The 20,726-nt window shown below is 37.9% G+C and overlaps 1 protein-coding gene across 2 annotated transcripts in view; it reads left to right on the forward strand.

Annotated features, from left to right (window-relative positions):
- LOC103054577 (putative acyl-CoA dehydrogenase 6) overlaps nt 1–20,726 on the forward strand; it is a 51,364-nt gene that overhangs the window by 10,889 nt on the left and 19,749 nt on the right. For both annotated transcript variants that reach the window (XM_088150592.1, XM_007429727.4), the window contains exons 2-3: nt 4,217–4,337; nt 17,639–17,768. In XM_088150592.1, coding sequence (XP_088006718.1) covers nt 4,217–4,337; nt 17,639–17,768 — 251 coding nt within the window. The remainder of the gene's footprint in view (nt 1–4,216; nt 4,338–17,638; nt 17,769–20,726) is intronic.

Consider the following 20,726-nt stretch of genomic DNA (forward strand, 5'->3'; position numbering starts at 1 on the left):
CAGCCTCAGTTACCCATTTGTGTACAATTGTGGTTTGTGAATTTGTTTCATATATTTTTCTTTGTTTTGGATTGTTTTTCATTTTTATTGAGCTACACCACCCAGGATCATAAATTATGAGTCGGGGAACCTTATATATTTCTTAAATGAATAAATGCTGGTTGGGAAGTTCTGGGAGTTGAAGTTCACACATCTTAAAGTTGCTGAAGTTGAGAAACATTACTTTAAGGGGAAGTTCATTTTTAATTAATTACAATTTGCAGTGCTGTTTTAACCTGGCAAGAATGTTCTGTTCTACTCTATTTCATTCCTTATTCTATTTCTGTTTAAGAAGAAGGTAAAGACATTTTTGTGTTGAGCAGGGCAAATAGCCAAAAGGTTATTGATAACAGAAGAAATCAGCAGCATAATGAAACCACCTTATTCTGGATTTTGTCTTCCACTATAGCAAACAGATATAGAAAGTACTACTTTCCTGAAGAAAAGGTCAGATAAGCAAAGCTTAGAATACAGATTATATTCCTAAATACACAGAATCCTATCGTTCACATTTCATTTATTATTTGTTACTGAATTTCTATCCTGTCTATCCCATCTTTCTGTTCATTCCAACCTTCAATACATCTTAGAGTATTAAAAAAAATACACTGTATAAAACATAACAATGAAGTTGATATCATGAGAATCAAAACTGACCTGTTTCAGGCTTCAAACTCTCACATGCAGTTGCTAGGTGAGAATAGCAATTTACTCAAGGCTGAGCAGATAACAGCAGACAAGGGAGACAATATAAATCAACAAAGTCTCTTGGAAGGAAACTTGCCTGGGTAGTTTTGCTTTCAACAGGAACACACAGAAGAGAAGTCAAAATCCAGTCTGAAGTTCAAAGTTCAAACCAAGTAAGGTTTGCTAACAAGTCCAAAAGTCAGAGTTTCACAAGCAGAATTCACAGGAATGACACACTGAAGCAGTAAATCAGATGGTTGTTTCCAGTGGAGAAACATGGGTCAGGGATTCCTCTTAAATCAAGCTGTAGCCAGCTATCTTCAATTAAGATAGTTTCTCCCTTACTAGGCAAGGAGCCTCATTGAGTATCTTTGTTCTGCTCTCCACTCTACTTGCTGAGTCTTGGGGGCTGTGATCATCTGACTGCTTCAGCTATTCTGATGGTGCCTGGGCTTGATGATCAGGTGATTTTTGGCTTGGTGTCTCCTGAGGCTGACACTCCACAGGTTTAGCTGGAGCAGCTTCTTCAGAGTCTGAGTCCTGGGCCGTGACAAAAACCAACATTGAAATCCATCATTAAAATTATTAAATATTAAAAGCTTAGCAAAAGATACACGTTTCTGCCATCTGCCTACATTTTTGGAGAGTGGGACTAAATGCCCCCTTTTTCAGAAGTCACGGGAGCCACAAAGCAGGAGGTCCTTTCCCATGAGTTTCTGATAGAAGGGACACTTTCAGAAGGGTCTCTCCTGCTGATTTAAGTAATGCAGCAGATTGATAGCAGGAGAGAGTATCTCAAACAATCAAACTCTACGCCACTGAGGGCTCTAAATGTCAGCCCCACTATATAAATAGAAATCAACTCCATTAGAAGGCTAAAACTTCTTATATTAAGATTGGCTGTAGTAACAGAAACTTGCAAGTTGGATTGTGCTTTACTTCCCCGGTACTCATGTGAATTAGGGAGGTGTGTGCCTCAGCTGCTTTCACACTCCTTCTGCTTGTTTTGGACTTAAGCCATGTTTTTCCCTCCATCGCTTTGGTAACAGCTGGCCTATCTCTTCAAGGTCATTTTCCTTACTGTCTACATTAAAGATCAACCCCAACACTTTAAAATACATCTGACAGGCAGTTGATAGTCGTTGCCAATCTTTTGGTGTAGGGTTCAAATGTATCTTATACATGTCAACAATCTGACTGTTGTGTTTTGCATCAGTTGCAATTTCTGGACACATTTAAGGATAGACTATCCTTGTAGTAATCAAAATAGATTGTTACCAAGTCATGCATAGCAATTGTGGAGTCTAACAGACTCAAGAAGTTGTGGCTATCACACTAGTTATAATTGTGTGGACATGTTCCATGTTACAGCCACTACCTGCAAATCCAGTGACATTAAGGAGTACTTCCAAACAGCAACCCTGCTTTTTTTGGCTAATACAGTCCCATCCAGAATAGGCTTCACTCAGTTCCTGAGTCCTGCTTTCTTCTTACCAATGTACTATTGTTTTATGTAAATCGGAAGCTTCAACTGGTTCAGAATACAGCAGCATACACAGTGATGGGCATGCCTTGGTATGCACGTGTGACACCTCTGCTTCATGAGCTGTACTGGTTGCAAATTTTGGGTGTGATTCATGGTGCTGATTATCACCAATAAAGCCTTACATGGAGGGAATGCCTATCTCCCTTGGTTTCTGTCTAGTTGTAGGATACAATAACAGAATCTGATAAGTCTGTGCAATTTTTCTCTGTCCTATCTTATATTAAACAAAATCAAGGCAGGGTTATTGTGTATTTCTTTTTCATGCTTGCTTCAATCTGTGGACTGTGTAATCTGTTCTCCAAATCTCTCCTTACAGCTCATTCCTTCTTTCCTTCCTTCTCCTCTTATGGCTCTTTCATACCTTCCCTGAGGTCCGCTCTGACTTTGTTTACAGAGAAGACCAAAAGCACTACAAAACAATCCCAAAGCTGAGCCCTGGCAGATGGCACAAAAGAATACCATGGTTGATAATACTGAAAGCTACCAAGAAGTTTAGAGAAATTAGCAGTGTTGCATTCCCCACATCTCTATTCTGGCATAGGTCATCTAACTAGGCAACCAAAGTAGTTTTGGTACCATATCCTAGATAAAACCCTGATTGAAATAGGTCCAGAAAATCAGGTCATCCAGATGCATCTGGAGCTGCAAAGCCACTACTATCTTGATCTTCTTACCCAGGAATGGAATATTTGTGACTGGCCTATAATTAAAAAGATCTGGATCAAAGGAAAGACCTTGTTTTCAACAGTGATCTTATAACTTCCTCCTTTAAGCAGGCAGGAACAGATCCTGCATTTAAGTAGTCATTAATCACCTCTCAAGTCTGGGGCCAATTCCAGTTTGGCTGACTTAATTAGCGAGGAAGAGCAGGAGTTGAGTAATCAGGTGATAGTGTCCTTCATGGCAGACAGGAAAACTTAGCTACTCATGATCAAGCAATCTCAACGTGGACATTGAAATCCCTCAGAACAAGAAGTCCAGGGTAACCTTGTGCCAGCCAACTAATTCAGAAAGAGAGATTGTTATGCAGCAGGAACACTAATGTTTTCCCTACGTTGTCCCAGCTACCCAGATGCAGTTGCAAATATTGGACTCCATATTGATAGATGGTTAGATGGAGGTCGTGGTTAGTGAGATGAAAGTCCTATAGACTATGAGTGGACACTACCCTTGCTCACCTACAAGACCTAGTCTATTGCATCATAAAGTAACACAGTAGACAGAGTTAGGAGGGATTACCCTGTTCCTTTGGATTGTCTCTACAATATATCAGCACTTTCACCCAGAATTATATCTTGGATAATAGATGTTTTGCCAGCAGCTGGTAAAAAATATTTCTTGATTCGGTGTGAGCATCTTCTGGCATAAACCACTTCCCTTTTTTGCATCTTGCACATTTTATGTATCAATTAAAATAAAATATTAAGTGATATTTCAAGCTTCACATCACTCAGCTTGAGAAAGATATTCTTGCTGTGAATTGCTGATAATATATGTGTTCATGTATGTGTCTGCTTGGTATTTGCTGACTTATACAGGACAGTATTTGTTTAAATTCAAAGCTGAGTGAAGAACTTTCATATATTAGAAAACTAAGTCATGAAAGTTCAGCTGTTCTTAGGTATTATAATGCACTAGTAAGATTGATAATGAAATTTTCTGTCCAATTAACTGCAGGATCTGGTTTTGATCCAATTTAAGTCCATCAAACCTAATTGGAATTATTAAACCCACTGCTGCATTAAGCCAGCATCCCATCCTACTCTTTTAGGTCCTGATTACCTCATACTGGCTAGAGATGATGGGAACTGTATTCCAGCAGAGCAGGAGGGCTCCTGTTTAGGAAAGTCTGGTATAAATTACTGTGTCAAATTTGCCATATAGATGTAATTTCACTTTGTAACCTTTTCTGATTTTCATTCCTCCCTCACTTCCCAAATGCAGATTATTGACAAAGAAATCAATCCATTTGTGGACAAATGGGAAGAAGAGGGACAGTTTCCAGCACACCAAGTTTTTAAAACTCTCGGGAAAGCTGGATTTCTTGGAATAGACAAGCCAACTGGTGAGAAAGAAACACATTTTAATATTTGCCTGTAATTTGGAAAGCATGTTTAATATTTGGCTCAAGGATTTAGAAGTTGGTCATTCTAAATGTATCCTAATTATAGTATTTTAATTTGGATGGGAATGTAAAGTCATGCAAGAGGCAAACAAATACAATTTTATACTAAAATCTATAGCAGGTTTTTATCTAGGACATCCTTTGAATATGTTACTGGAACTTTTTTTACTTGAGGTGTCAAACTATATAGATCTTCATAAACTCCTTTAATAAATTTTACTTACTGTTATAATTAATTGATTTAAATGCATTTTTGTTCTTCAATATCTGTTGTGTGGTTTTTCCCTCCACTGTTCCGTGTTCTGTGTTGTCAGCCCTTGGAAAATATGCAAGAAATAAGGGCCTTAAAGCAGTGTTGTCCAAACTTGGCCACTTTAAGATGAGTGGACTTCAACTCCCAGAATTCTGGGAGTTGAAGTCCACTCATCTTAAAGTGGCCAAGTTTGGACAACACTGCCTTAAAGAAATGGAAACTGATAAGCCTTACAGGGAGCCTCACTGAAAATTGTATTGGCAAAGACTTAAGTTGACTAGTAGAATGCTGTTGCAAGCCCCTGGTGTCCACTTTCAGGGTTTACAATCCCATTTGCACAATAGTATTCTGCAGCCAGTGAGCATGCTGAATCATTATTGGGCTGTTCTGAGAAGACACGCCCCCCAGTACTTTCTGCACATCTTAAAGAGTTCTAAGCCTAGTGATGTCTTCCACTTAGGGATGGATAGAGCTGGTTGCACTAAAGAAGATGTGGTGTGGTTAAGGACTAGTTGAGCCTGTCCCACAAAGTTAAGAATGGTTTTATTTTGGGGGAGGCCTTGAAGCAGTATGGGTGTGTGATCATCCTGAAATTGTTTTTTATCCTTAAAGTCAGCTAGCTATGGCAATCGATGACCAGCTTGCTTAAGCATTTGGTTTCTTAAAAAAGCATTTGAATGTGTGGCCTAATAGCTTTTATATAAAGCTGTCTTGCCAATGATAAGAATTAAGTGCAATTATATTAGCAACTCATTTTTGTCTGTTTGTCAAATATTCTGCTATGGATTCTCTTCTCACATACTATTTGCAGTAAGAACAAAGCTTTAATTTAGGCTTTTTCATAAATATTATTTTTTGTGTATCTAATACAGTACTGTATTGATGCAGCATCCTTGAAAAGCAAGTAGGGGTTAATTACATACTTCAGGTCTAGTTTTGAGTAATCAAAAGAGAACATTTATTTTTATGAATGCATTTTATTAAATTATGGAGCAAAATGGAACAAAAGCTTAGTAATAATGTAATTTGTCTCTTTTTTTTCTCCTGCCATTTTTGGGGGAAAGTGCTCAAGTTTATGTAACTTAAATCATAGTCTTAAATGTCTTGTGTATTCAAACTACACATACTTGGAATTTGTTATCATTCTGCATTTGGGGCCATATCCAAATATGTGGGATAACATATCACCCTAATAAAATTAATCATATGTAGAAAGTGAATATTTTGAAACTATTCCAGATCTTAATGAGTTGCTGTTATAGGTATAACATTCATTTTCATGTAGTTTTCCTCACAGGGAGGAATATTTTAACATTTCTGTCTTATATTCAGGTCCTGCAGCACTTAGGAGACTTTGGCTAACCTTGAAAAAACTAAGCAGGGTCAGATTTGGGGGAAATGACCAGGAAATCTATGTCAAGCCCCTAAAAGTGTACCATGAACAGGAAAATAAGGTTCTCATCAAGTTTCATTAATTAGGTTGTGTATCTGTACCTGCTAATATTAGGGGTTAGAATATAGATTCCTGGAAAATGAATAAGCAAAATTCCTACCTTCATTTATGAGTGATTTTATTACGGCTCTGTGAGTTCCAGAATGCAAAACTGGAGGGCAAACTTTTCCTAGATAAGACTTGCACTGAAACATCCATCTGCTGTTGTTTAGAGACATTTGGAAATATTTCCTTTTCTTTTTCATTTTAGTATCGATGAATTCTCTTACAGGTTAATTCTGATGAATTATAGTTTTGTTTTTATATTTTCCTCAAGTTTTCAATAAAAATAACACATTTTGATTTGAGGCTCATTTTTTCCCAGTGTACCTATCTTTCATGCTTTTTTTAAAAAATTACCAAGATAGGTTGAGATTATGCAAATCTCTGTCTTTGCTTTAAGATACTTGCTGGGATTTTGAGGTCAAACTCCACATTCTTTTCCAGAAATGTAAATGCAGTGAGAACGTCTGATGCTACTTCCGGTATTACTGTACAAATAAAAAACAAATTTTGATTTTGGATATAATGATAGCCTATTTTCTTTTTTATTCTAGTCTGATAATTAGAAACAAATAAGCGATACTAGTAGGAAATACTGTTGGGTTAAACAGTAGGAATTTAAAACATCAATAGATGTTTTCTAAACAGGTAAGTAGGCTACCTTTTAAAAAATAATCAAGAACTATAGCTGGAAACAAAACATTTGAAATTTATTTTTCTCTGTGCTCTTTCAAAATGTGGAGCTGCTTTAATTTTTGGACTCTGGTTGTATGCTCTAGCCCTATTCAGTAATGACCAGTTCACATGATATATGTCATACACTTGGGCTTATTTAGTAAGGTAAGGGTAGAGAACTAATCTTGGGATTCATGTTTTTCTCTCCAAACGTAGAATGTATAAAATGATCAGATGTGTGCATACTGTCAGTACTGCCAGTTTCCTTTTTGAGAAAACAGAATGTAAACTTTCCCAGGGGTTGTTGGAACAAAGATGACCTTTTATTAAGGCACATGGTAAAAGAGGACATAGGAGCTTCCATGACCCACCATTTGCGTATGTGGGCAGGTTTATAAAATTCTTTTCTGCAGCATATGAATGCAGTGCATTGTTCAGGTGGAACCAGTCTTCATTAACTGCTCATTATTTACCTGTTTTTCTTTTATTATCCGGAGACTCAATAACAAATGGAGATCACAACTTTATTGTTGGTTTTCTGAACTTGAATGAGCTTCACTCATTCAAACTCCCATGCGTGCAGTTCAATTTCTAGCTAGCCAAGTTAGATTTGAGTTCCAGAAGAGTCAGGTTTGATCACACTGCATGGTAATAGTCCTCTGTGATGATTCTGAAGGATAGCAGTTCCCACACATTTTTATGCCTTCCAGTAAGGCTTGACTTGTCCATCACAGTTTGGTCAATTATATGCTTTTCTCACACATCCTGTTAGTTTTCCACTGACTTATCCACTTCACATGGAAATGATCTATTGCTTTGGGAACTATCTTTTGCTGTGAGAACGTAGCTTTCAATTCTTAATTCAGGTACTTTTTTACATACTACATAAGCTGAAATCTTCCCTGAATAAAACTTTCTGCCTCTATGGTATGCTTTGATTGGTCTCATATACTCAGTTCTTAACACAAATACACATCATAAAACTATATGCCAATATGCCATGGTACTATATAATGATTGGTATTATATGCTATTGAAAATATACTGGCATTAATATGCTGATAGATAGTTCTTTAATTAATATTCCTATACATGATTCTAGCATAAAGATTTTACAGATGAGCCATAATGTGTATTGGTAAATAAGCATGAAAGTTCTCACCCATAAAGGTTATGTTATGACTGTGTTGGATTGAACCTTTTGGTGAAGATGACATGTTTTGGGGGAACCATCTTAATCCCCCACCATATGTGGTATAGGGGTAACAACTTGGTTCCCTTCAGATGTTTGGACTACAGTTCCCTCTGTCCCTTAACATTGGCCATGCTGGCTGGAGCTTATGAGAGTTAAAAATCCAAAACAGTTATAGGCTACCTGCATATTGATTCATATAGCTCTTCAATGAATTGCTGTGTGGATTATCCTTTTTTTTTTTCCTCCTTTCCTTTCTGTGCTTTTGTTCATAGACCATAAGCTAATTTCTTCTTTCATAATCTAAATTCTCAGCAGGAAAACATGCAAGATTTTAATATAAGCTCCTTGAGGATTTAGCAGCATACTTAAAAATCCATTAACCTTCTGTCACATTCTCACTTCTTCTGCAAAGCTTGCTCTATTATTTCTTGTTAGGAAAAAAAAAAGTGAAAAGATTTTAATTTCAAATAAATCTGAAAATTCCCAGATGCCCAGGAGTTTCATTTTTCAGCTCACAATCCTTTTCTTTTTATTTGTTCATTATACTTAAAACATGTTTTACTGATAATGATTAAAAATAAGCTTTAGAATGATGATGCCGTGTGGAACAAATAATTTAGAATACATATTTTTTGAATGTTTTTTTCCTGAATTTGTCAGAAATGATACATAAAGGGTTGGGTTGAGTTGGTTTGGAGTGGTGTGGTTTTTACATAAAAACTTGACTCAAACTTTACCAGTACTGAAATGCAACCTCTAGTTCATTTCTGGGATTCAGCAATGTGTTTTGGATATTTTTTTGTTCTATGGCTGCAGTTCTATAATTCTGTCTAAATTGGCAGGACAAGTCTTCGCTAAGGGAAAGCCAAGGGAAGCAGTTTATAGAAACTAAGACAATAGCCTCTAAATTAATTCTAGAGTCGTGGTTCACAGTTTTGAATACATAGGCAATCTTCACAAGACTCTGCGTTTCAACTGAAAGCAACACTGAGGGTAGAGGGTGGGTATATACTGTATCTGCAGAACATAATGTGCCTTTAGGAATTGTCCAGCTACTCTGCTGGAAAGGTCCTGATCCTGCCAACTCTTGAATTCAGGTGCGCTCTCTGCCTTGGTCCTGTAGCCTTATTTGCCTCCACTCTCTTGGACCTGGAAGAAAATCACATTCTGGTATATCATTTGTTTTATTAATTTTTTTCTCCGGCTTCTTTTTTTGCTTCTGAATTTCTGCTATTTTTATTCCTACTCTAATATGTCCTTCAAGTATTTATTTGTTTTTGGTAAAATGTTGTATATCAAGTTTTTAACATTTTTATTTATTCATGAGAGTGAGTTGTCCTGTTGGTGTGGACTTTGATACAAGATTGACAGTTTTCAAGGAAGCATTTGCACGTGGAAAGTGACTTGAGGTTCAACTGTGATGCATTAGAAATGGCTCTTTCCAAATGGAGCATTATTATTAACTTGTCAATCAAGATAACTTTGTTTTAAACAATTTATAATTTTTCAAAAAATCTTAATGATTTCCCAACTTCCCTTTTATGGAACTGTCATGATTTTAAATCCTCATTGAAAGTTCCCCCCAATTAAAAACTATGCAGATATTTAAAAGCTTTTTAGGCATTCAACCAATGATTATATATATGCACTTGTGAGCAAAAATGTTGATTGAACTGGGATTGAACGGCTACAAGGGGAGGGGTGAATATATCAAGTAAATAGTATTTTTTAAGGCACTATATATTTGCATAACATGTCCCTATGTGCTGTTAGACCTATCTTCCATACTTTTATTTTTATATTCTACTTCTTTGTGGTATGCTATATACAGATACCTAGTCTAATCTTATGTTTCCATTTATGTTAAAAAGTTTTTAATAAACTTTCTTGCTTTTCTAAGTCAAATTTTAATATACCAAGTACCTGAAATATATTCTAATATTAAATTAGTACTTCAAAAGATTTTTTGAATACATTCAAGGAATATATGTTTATATATCTTTTCATAGAATGCATGTATCTCAAAATGATTCTATATATTCCACTACTTCTCTATTCATCAGTATAATTCATTCTGCATTATAAAGCCATTTTACAGGAAACCTGGATATCTTAAGACAAATGTTTGATTTGAGTTAAATAATTCTGCTGAAGATACTATATTTGTGTGTGTGTGTGTCTGTGTGTCTGTGTATATATATACACACACACACACACACACACACACATACATACATACATACTGTATGAATGACAGAGTTTTCTTTCAGGATGCTAAAAAAATTTTCCATCAGTTTCTTACTCTACTTTCTTATAACTCTGTCACTGTTAGCGTCATTATCATTTCCCACAGATGTTTCTAATACTGACATGTATGCTCCCTGAAGAATTGGAGGGAGGGGAATTCCTTCAGTTATTTTAATTTTTTGAATAACAACTTCAGGAGAAAGTGGTCTATGCTGGTGGCAGTCAATGCTGTATTCCCACAGTTGTTGTAAATATACTTTTTCAGCACTGACAATATTGTGTGGCACTACTTCTTGAATTATCTTTCTTGGGAGATTCCATAGTATTGTGGCAGAATACATGTTTCTCAGTGAGTTTGTCTAGTTTATGGCTGTGGTGCCTGGGGTTTTCCTTAAGCCTTAGGAAACTGTGTGTGTGTGTGTGTCTGTCTGTGTGTGTCATATATATATCATATGTATATATGTCATAGATACAGGATACAGGTATGAGTGCAAATATGGTATAGTAGTGAAAATGCTGGAGTGGGGAATGGGGAGATCCAGGTTCTAGTCCTTCCCCAGGCATGGAAGCCAGCTAGGTGACTTTGGGCCAACTACTTGCTCTTAGCCCTAGACTGGGAAGTGAAAAAGCATCTATCTACCTACCCATGCTAGATCAGTGTGCTAGATTACAGTCCATAACTTTCAGTGGACAGGCCTTTATCTTGTGGATTGATTCAGGCTGATACATACGTACATATATACAAGGGTTGAATGAAAAGTAATGCTTCTACCTCCATAAGTTTAGTTTTAATTAGGGGTATTTTAATACATGAAACAGGAGACTAATAATTGAAATGACCTTTTTCATGACATGTATTTGCTTTTCCACATAATCACCACTATTCACTACACATTTCATGCAACAATGGATTAGCTTCTTAAAGTTGTCATGAAAGAATTCCACACTTTGTCTTTTCATCCAGGTCCTGTCCACCTCTTGATTTGAGTCAAACAGATGCTCACAAAGGTTTCCCTTCAACTTTTGGAAAAGTTGGAAATCACATTGTGCCATATTTAGACTATATGGCAGATGGAGTAAGATGATGAGATCCAACTTTGTAATTGCCATTTGGGTAGCCTGGCCTATGAGGTATGAGACCTAGTGTTGTCATGTTACAACAAAATTTCCTTGTGCTTCTGAACTCTGCTAAATCATTGTTTCAAAGCTTTGAATGTTTTAATGTAGCACTTTGAGTTGATAGTGCTGCCAGGTTTAAGGAAATCGCTATGAATAATACCATCTGATCCCAAAAAACTATAGCTGTAAGTTTTCCTGCTCAAGCCTGAGCTTTGAATTTTCCCCCCCTGAATGTTTGTTATGATATTCCATGGACCAATGCTTTGTTTCTGGGCCATAACAATGAGCCCATGTTTTCACAATGTCACAATGCTCTAAAGAAATTCCTTACCTTATTCGTGTAGTGGGACAAGTATTGCTGGCAAAGTTAAACTCTTGGAGGTTTCATCTCTGCCATCAGCGTGCAAGAACCCATTTTCCACTAACCTTCCAATATTGAAGAACATCAGTAATGTGAACCACAAGTTCCTATGAAATGCCATGCTTGAGCTTGCTATACTTCCCTTTAAGTCGTCTGATTGTCCTTAATTCATCAACCCTTCTCATGTGAAACTTACTGACTGCTCTCACAGGTTGTCCATTTCATTCTTGATTACTCAAATCAACTTTTCCCAGTTTACTACCTTTACATTTTTTGGCCCAGTAGTGCACAGTACATATGTCAATACAATCATCACCATAAACAACCTGCATTTAGTAATGAATTTCAGCTGGAAGAGCTCCTTTGGCAGGCAAAAATTCAGTCATTGCGCGTTATAACATTGGCAGCATTATTTTATATTCAGCCCTCATATATGTGAGTGTATACACACACACACACACACACACACACACATGCGTGCACATGCATATGTATTATCTAAGCTTTTGCATATTTTTTTTAAATATATTTGTAAGCTTAGATAATTAAAAATGGTCACTCATACATACAATACCTATATACCCAGAGAGAGAGAGAGTAAAATTTATCTGACAGTACTAGCTGTTTTGGTATTTTACTGATTTGTATTGCTGTTAAACTTTGTTTTGCTTTGACATTTTTGATATTTAACTGTTTTATTGTACACTACTTTTGGAAATGTAACATATAACTAAAAAGTGGATTATAGAGTCTTTTGCAATGAATACGTTTCTAATGAACTTCTTATATTGTGGCTTGCCTTTTCTCTTTCCTTACATTTTACATTTGTCTCTAACCTTTTTAATAAAACATCAGGAAGATTTGTTTGGCTCAGCATAGACCGATCCAAACAAAACTAAGCTAATTTATACATGTTGTTCCTTTTTCAAAAAGAGCTGCCAGGAATTTTGTTAATATGAGCAAGCCAAGAGAAAGAGAGATGAACTCTGTTGTTTCCTTCAGATCTGGTCTTTCAAAGTATGTTTGTTTTTCTGGGGTCTGGGAGTATAATGTGAAGAAATGGGTTTATCAAACACTCTTAAAAATAATATTTTTTTATGATCAAAAAAACCATGGCAAAATTGTAGTGGAGTTTAGAATAAACATATTAAGTTGGGAGTGGGGGCAAAAGTATCAGGCAGCCCTTCTTAACTTCCTTCCACAAATTAAGGAGTAAACCCAATGTTATTTCCTTCTGTTAGTTTTGTGCATTGAATTCCATTCCTGATGGAGCCCATTTTCTAAATTAAAGTATTTATTTTGTAAAATTTTTTATTTTGTCCATTTTTATTATTTGCCACTCCTACACATACTCTCTCTCTGGTTTGTTTTGTACATGCTCTCTATATGTGTGTCTATCAATCTATCTGTAGGCAGTAATGTTTGTTTTGTGTAATATATATATTTTATATATATATTTATATATATAAAATACAAAACAAACTAGAATTCTTGACACTTCATTAGCTTACAAGCAAGGACATGAGTGCCTACTGCCTGATAGCTTCTGTTTGTAATTTGTATTCTCTTCATTTTCTTCATTTTCTTTACTGTATTTATATTTTGAGGCTGCCTGACTCCTTGACACTCTGGGAGGCTTACAAATAAAAGAGGAAACAATATGTAGAGAAAGAATACAGCTGACCAGAAGAACAAGCATCCAACGTAGAACAAAATTAAACTAACTAAAAGGGCTATACAGCCACCTTAACCCGTGGCCTGGGAGAATAATCAAGTTTTGATCATTTTCAGAATGTTACAAGGGTAGAAGCTGCATGAATCTCCAGGGAGATATCACTCCAGAGGGTAAGGGCTGCTGCTGAGTAAGCGCACCTCCTGGGTTGCACAAGATGTCATTGTTTAATAGATGGTGCCCAGGAGGATCCTAGATGTAGTCTGATACCCCTAGCCTCAGTTGCAATTAATTAACCCAGATTGCAATTCTAATTTTGAGAATGGAAATCAAATGACGATTTCATGGCTACATTTTTTATTATTTTTTTGGCCCTCTCTCTCCATCTGGTTTATGTTACCTTGAGGTCCTGATAATTAATTTTTCCATTTTGTTAAGCTCTTAATATTTTAACCTTTATTTTTGTAAAATTAACAAGAAACAATAGAACTATTTAGAAAATTAAACCCTTCATCTGGAAAATGAGTATTGTTTTCTACCTTGGTAGAGCTGATGTTGCTTACTACTGTGTGGTAAGGTAAAAATGCTACAATCTTTTTCACTGGCAGTATGTGAAACAGTATGGTGCACTGAAGGGGACGTGGTGGCGCAGCAGCTTAATGACGCTGGAAGTTGCCAGCCAGAAATGCTCAACACTTCAGCGGTTCAAACCCAAGCTCCGCATGGCAGGGTGAGCTCCCATCTTGCTCCCTCAGCTCCTGCCCACCTGGCAGCTTGAAAGCATAAGCGAGTAGATTAATAGTTACTTTCACCCCAATGGGAGGAAAAACCACTGGTGGTGTCTTGCATGGGAAAAATGGGAATTGGTTGCCAGTTGCTGGATGCAACACAATGGAAGAGACTCAATTTCCTGTGACCACCAGCTGGGCTCCGCCCTAGGAAGGAGGCAATGGCAAACCATTTCCGAAAAAAACTTGCCAGGAAAACTACAGGGACTCATCCAGGCAGTCTCTGTAGAATCGGTCACGATTGAAAGTGGATTAAAAAATAAAAACAAATGGTGCACTGGGAAAAATGCCATCCCTGTGCAAAAGCACTTCCTAGCTACCAGGGGATACTGTTTTTGTGTGTCTTTGTGTTTGTGCAGTTGTAGTTCCCACTTCACCAAGTGGCAATTGTTACAGTTCTAGGGCTGAAAAATGAGAATTAAGGTAGAGATGGGGATAGAAAATACAGGTAGTCCTCACTTAACAATGGCAATTGGGACTGGAATTTCCATTGCTAAGCGACACGGTCATAAAGTGCGATATCACAAGACCACACTGCTTAGCAATGGAAATTCCGGCACTTCTCGTTGCTGTCGTTAAGCACAATGTCATGTGGTCGCAATTTGCAACCTCCTGCTGGCTTCCCCATTGACTTTGCTTGTAGGAAGCTGGCAAAGAAGGTTGTAAATGGTGATCACATGACCGCAGGACACACTGCAATGTCATAATTGTGAGCTGGTCATTAAGTGCCTGGATTGTGATCACATGACTGTGGGGATGCTGCAAGTGTCATAAGTACGAGGACCGGTCGTAAGTACCATTTGTTCAGTACTATCATAAATTTGAATGGTCACTGAAAGAATGGTTAAGCCACACATGGTTAAGGACCCACCTGTGTCACAAAAGGAAGTTTCAGTTGGTTACTATCATTCTTTGATATAAGTCTAAATGAGCAACCGACACCCCTCCCCCCCCACTCTTGTATTGTGGTCACCCTTGAGGAATCATCAACCCTTTTACTGTGCTTAGATCCTGCTCTGAGATTTGTTGATTTTTGTCACTGTGAAGTTACTGTTTGAGTTTTCTTATTTTTGCCCATCATTTTTTGTGATAGAGATTCCTATTCCTATTTTGTGTGCTGTTCTTTTTGCCTGAATCACCAAACCTAAATGCTTTTAAGCGTGGCGGTCTCAGGGACTGCTTTGCAATACTGAATAGGGGAGAATCTGCCACTGCAACCTTCTAATGAAACACATATCTACTATGGCTGTTATACCAATAGCAAATAGTCCACGGATTTTCTGGCCCATGATCCTAATGCAATAAAGTATAAGTTGATCTAGGCTTACAGAGGTTCCCAGATAGGGGCAAAGTGCTAGTTCCTATTGAGTGTAACTACAAGCAAACATTTGCAAAGCAATTTGTACTTTAGATGGTACAAATTTTCTGCAGGATGATGGTATGTATGAACAGAGTACAAAGCCATCCTTCTTCCTTTGAAAACAACTGCTCTGTGCGGAATATGCAATATGGTATAAAGAGAGACAAAAGAAGCTATACCTGACATCATTTTTCAGCCTGTGGAAAAACTATAGATTGTAATAGAGATTTCATTGTGCCTTTGCTAGCAATGATGAATAATTTTAAGTAAAATATTAAATGGACAGTGCAAATAAATTACTTTGAACAGATTGTTAGTCCAGAGTTGATTTATAAGACAATGAATCTTTCTAAAGTGGAACCCTAGGGGTATAATTTAAAAGAGGTAACTGTGCTTGTTTCTCATAAGCATTAAAGCAATGTTGAGGACGTGATTCCTGTTTGGTTGAGAACAGAACCAACCCCCCACCCACCCACCCAACAGCCTTAAGCTATTGGTGGCAATAATCTTTCTGCCCTATTCTGGTCTCTGGAAAGGTGGCACCCCAATACCGTACATTGCATCTATCTCAAGACAGTGCGCAACATGTCTGGAATGCTACATTGGAGCTGCAGCGGCAGAAAGACTTTTCATCCACTGACACTGTTACTGTCTGAAGAAAGAAAAAGAGGTTTAAGTTTTAAACACAAACTGGCTCACTTCATACAATATTAATATTATCAGGCGTATATCTGATTTCATACATTCTCATCTCAGAAAGGTGCCTACTTTCTGAAGGACCAATGCTGCAATTTGGAGGCTAATTTTCCTGAACATATAAATGCAGATCTACTTTTATGCCTGCCTCTCACATTCCTTGAAATTGAGTTTTCTTGCTTTTTGGTTAGAATGTGAGCTAACTAGGTCTTAGACTTACTGTACAGCATTTCTTTTTCCTAGTTTCCTGTGGGTACTTTTAAGCTGTTGGGGACACATAGGAGAGGGAATTTAGTTTAGTTTGCAGCAAGAGCATGAAGAGATGAGTCTCTTGTCTCCTAAAAGCTGTAATACCAATGATATATTATTCCCTCCAATAATTCATTCCTTCATTTATTAAGCAAGCATAACAAATCATTTGGCTGCCAGTAGTTACTGATTATCCACATTTAGTGGTAGACATCAGTGTCCCGTTTCCAGTCTTCGAGCATCAGTTTGTGCCAGTTGTCCATTGTTGCCCTCTGCCATATCAATGGGGACCTTTTGGATCTAGAATTACTCTCCCAGCGTATGCGAAAAAGTATTTGTTTATTCATTAGTCTAGGGCACAGATTTAAGTAACTGAGGAAGTTGAAATAAAAATGCATTTATATATGTAATGGATTGGAATAACATGCTCTGAGGCTTTGTTAATAAGTTTACTTATTTGGTTAAGTACTATAATATGATTGGAACTGGGTAGATTCTGCAACCTACATTATTCTGGGATAAACTCCTGAAGAGGCAGGCAGAGTGATAGCCTCATCCTCCAGTCAAAGCTCATCTGCCTCCACCAAAGAACAGTCCTAGAATTAGAGCAAGGCAGTTGTCTTGGACAGTAGGGTGGTATTGTGTGGGAATTAATGACAGCACCCCTAGCTATTCTCTTGTGTCTCCCAAATTTTTCTTGCAATTTTTATTAAAATAAATGCATTTTTATTGTGTTGGAAGACCAAGCTGAATATTCTCTACAGACTATCCAGCACTTTCCAAACTAGTTTATTATTTTCAAATGCAATGGAGGATACTGTCGTCTCATCAGTGTTGAAGTAACAATGCTATCTAGGTCAACTTTAGGCAGTGGTCTGATTAATCAGATACCCAGTGTGATGAGCTTCAGGAGGTGTCCTTAGATAGCAAAATGTCTGGTATGCATTGCCCTTTCTCTGAAAGATATATTGCATGACCATTTTAATTCCATAGGTGATAGCGGTAATTCATCAGAATAATCCATTAAAATGGACTTGGCATGTTATGTAAAGGAGCTGTATAAAGATTCTAGAATACATAAGTTTAAATTAGTTTTCTAATTCACCAGATAATGTGTTTTCTTATATTCAGAATATGGTGGCCTAGGTTTGGATTTCTCCTACAGCGCTGCAGTGGCAGAAGAATTGGGAAGGTGTCGCTGTGGAAGTATTCCCATGGCTGTTGGAATGCAAACCAATATGACTACACCTTCTCTTACAAGGTAAATTTGTGAAGAAATTCTTGGCTCTACTCTTTTTTTCCACTGGACCATAGAATTAGAAGGGACCATTTAGGGCATCAAGATCAATTTCCTACTCAGTGTATTAGTTCTTCAGGTAATAGTGGATTTTCAGAATCTTTGGAAAAGACAACAGAAGAGAAATAGCTTTAAATCTAGCTCTGTGCAGTACAGATAAAGAAAAATGGGTCTACAGATTAATTTCATTATCCCACATTTCACCTCAGGATAGAAGTATGACACAGCTCTAATTTTCGAGGCATGCTTCTGTGGGGGTTTTTTTATTACAATAAACTGCTGTAGGAAAGAAAGGTAGCATGCAGAGAGGTGGTTGCAAACTTTACTGGTAAGTTTTGCAAAGTAAATAAACAAGCGGCAAAGGAAATGTGAGTGCAAACGTGCGCACACAAACAGAGAAACAAGTGCCTAAAAGTTCAGCAAGCTTGGCTTAAAAGAGTTCCAATCCAAAACAGCAGGCACAAGAGTGGTCAAGCAAAATCCAAGGGATCAAGCAAAATTCAGGGGTCCAAACGTCGTAGAAGGTTCGTCAGCCAGTCCAGGTCCAGAGGCAAAGTCATGAGGTTTCAAATTGGGAGTCAAGGCCCATGGAGCCTGGGTAAGCAAACACATGTTGCCAACAGAGAGGCTTGACCTTGCTGCTCTTCTTAAATAGAAGCAACCCCGCTGTGGCTCATTTGGAAGGGCTAGCTCCTTTCTTGCAGGAAGCCTTGCCGCGTGCCTTTGCTCTGTTCTCCTCTCCACACAGCGAGCCCTTCCTGGGGGGTGGGGGTGGCAGCTCATACTCCTCATCTTCAGAGACCGGCAGCAGCTGTGCCTGCTGGTTACCGGACAGCCTCACCTCCTCTGCCTGCAGCTCCTCAGGCAGCAGTTCACCCGGCAACTCTGGAACTGGCTGCTCATTGTCAGTCTCCTCATCTGAGTGAGCTCGCTATGACAAGTAGCACAGGAAGCTCTTTTAATTAGTAAATAATATTGATGACATTTGAGAAGATGCTTACCTGGTGTATTTATTTATTACATAATTGCAACAGTCCAGCAAATGACCTGGGATGTCCCCAGTTTAGCCGTTTGCTCTGACTTCAGGCAAGCTATTGTTACTTTGACAGGCTGCTAGCCTGTCTTCAAAGGTCAAAGGACATGGAAAGTACCTAGAAAATACTATATACACTAAACAAAACCCATTTTTGTTTTATTTTCTTGCTAGACTATATTAGTAGCATAGCAAGGGGTGCAGGGGATGGCAACCTTGTAGGTGTTGGACACTGTCTCACATTTTTTTGGTGCAAGTGCCAAATAAAAATGTTTTAAAACCTTAAAGTGGCTAAATTCATTCAAGGTTGCCAAATCTCACAAGATTTCGAGAGTTTTGTCTTGAAACTTCACAAGGATTCAACATGCTTTACCACAGTCTAGTAAAGATTCTTGACCCCTCATGAGTTCCAGCCATATGTATTTGGGTGCCCTGAATGCCATCGAAAGGTGCAATTCATAACGTGGTGCCTACATTCATCACTCTGCTGATCCTAGATGCAGTATATAGTTTGGGAGGGGCAAGCGCTTTTCTTTTCGCAGTGTGACATCATGTGATGAATCTGTATTCTGGTGGCCATTTTAGGATCTGGGAAATATATTAGCTAAATAAATCTGCTCCTCAGTAACTGGGCTTGCATGATTAGACTAAACAATGATGTTTGATGGTGGTGGTTGCTTTCCTCTGGGCATGCTTTAGTTTGTCAGTATCCTTCCTAAAATGCAGTGTCTAGAACTGTGGGTGTAGTCTAACCCATACAGAATAGAAAGGAACAATTACTTATTTTGATCTTGACACTGTACTTCTGTTCATACACCCTAGGAATGAAATTTTAATCTGCTTGACCCATGTTCAAGAGAGGCTACCACCTCTTCCTTGTGCCCTCGTATGTTCAGAATTTTCTTGGTGTAAATCACATGGGAAACGCCTAATGCAGTATTTCACTCTGCTTTATCCAAGCTATTAGATATCATGTTTGGTTTTATCTTCCTGTTTAGATAATAAATAGCACTTCTTAAGTGCAAGACTAATAATATATTGATCAGAATGAGCCTCACAGTGAAATCTGTCAATGCATAATATTACTCACTGACTTGACACAAGCAGCAACAGGATTTGATGCTTGATATCAGAAAGGTTGGTGGAAGTAATTCCAGTTGAGAAAATCATACATGGGAAGAAAATATTTACCATCCAGGCACTAAAATGGAAAAGACAATTAAAAAGAAAATGAGATCTCCCTCTCTGAAATGTGCTTATATAAAAATGTTGGTGAAAAGATATAAGGAGTTCTATACTTATCAGACGAAAGGCCTATGTAGCTGAGCATTCTGTGTCCCACAAGATGCTTATGAGAAGCCACAAACAAGCCATGAATTCAGTAGCCCTTTACCAGTAATGTATTGCTATGGAAGACCACCTGAGAACCCTGCATACTCTTCAGCCTTGGAGTGGAGGTATAGCTCAGCGAAGGAGCAGATGCTTTGCATGCAAAAGGTCTCAGGTTCAGTCTCTAACATTTCCAGGTAGGACACTCAAGCACTCGTGCCTGCTAACTGACACTGCGTCACTGCAGAGGTTAATGAGCTAACAAATTTGAATGTTTTTTTTATTATGTTTGGGTTGCTTGGTGAACAGAAACTGCTGGTTTAGTGAACAGACCAGTGGGTTGCTGGGCTGCTTCAAATTCAACTTGCTCTGCTCTATAATGTTTTCCATGGTCCCATCCAGGATTGCACAGGAGATACATATGCCTCTCTGGCAGGCCCCTGCCCTTTTGACCTTCTGCAAAGCACTTAAGACCTTGCTTTTCCTCTAGCGCTGGGATTGGATGGGATTGATATGGGATCAGTGTGTTGTGGGCTGCATTGGAAAATTTAGCTGTGGCG

The sequence above is a fragment of the Python bivittatus genome, unplaced genomic scaffold (genome assembly GCF_059951505.1).
Source record: "Python bivittatus isolate LINGU-HERP-01145 unplaced genomic scaffold, Pbiv_v1 ctg000610_np1212, whole genome shotgun sequence".
Lineage (NCBI taxonomy): Eukaryota > Metazoa > Chordata > Lepidosauria > Squamata > Pythonidae > Python > Python bivittatus.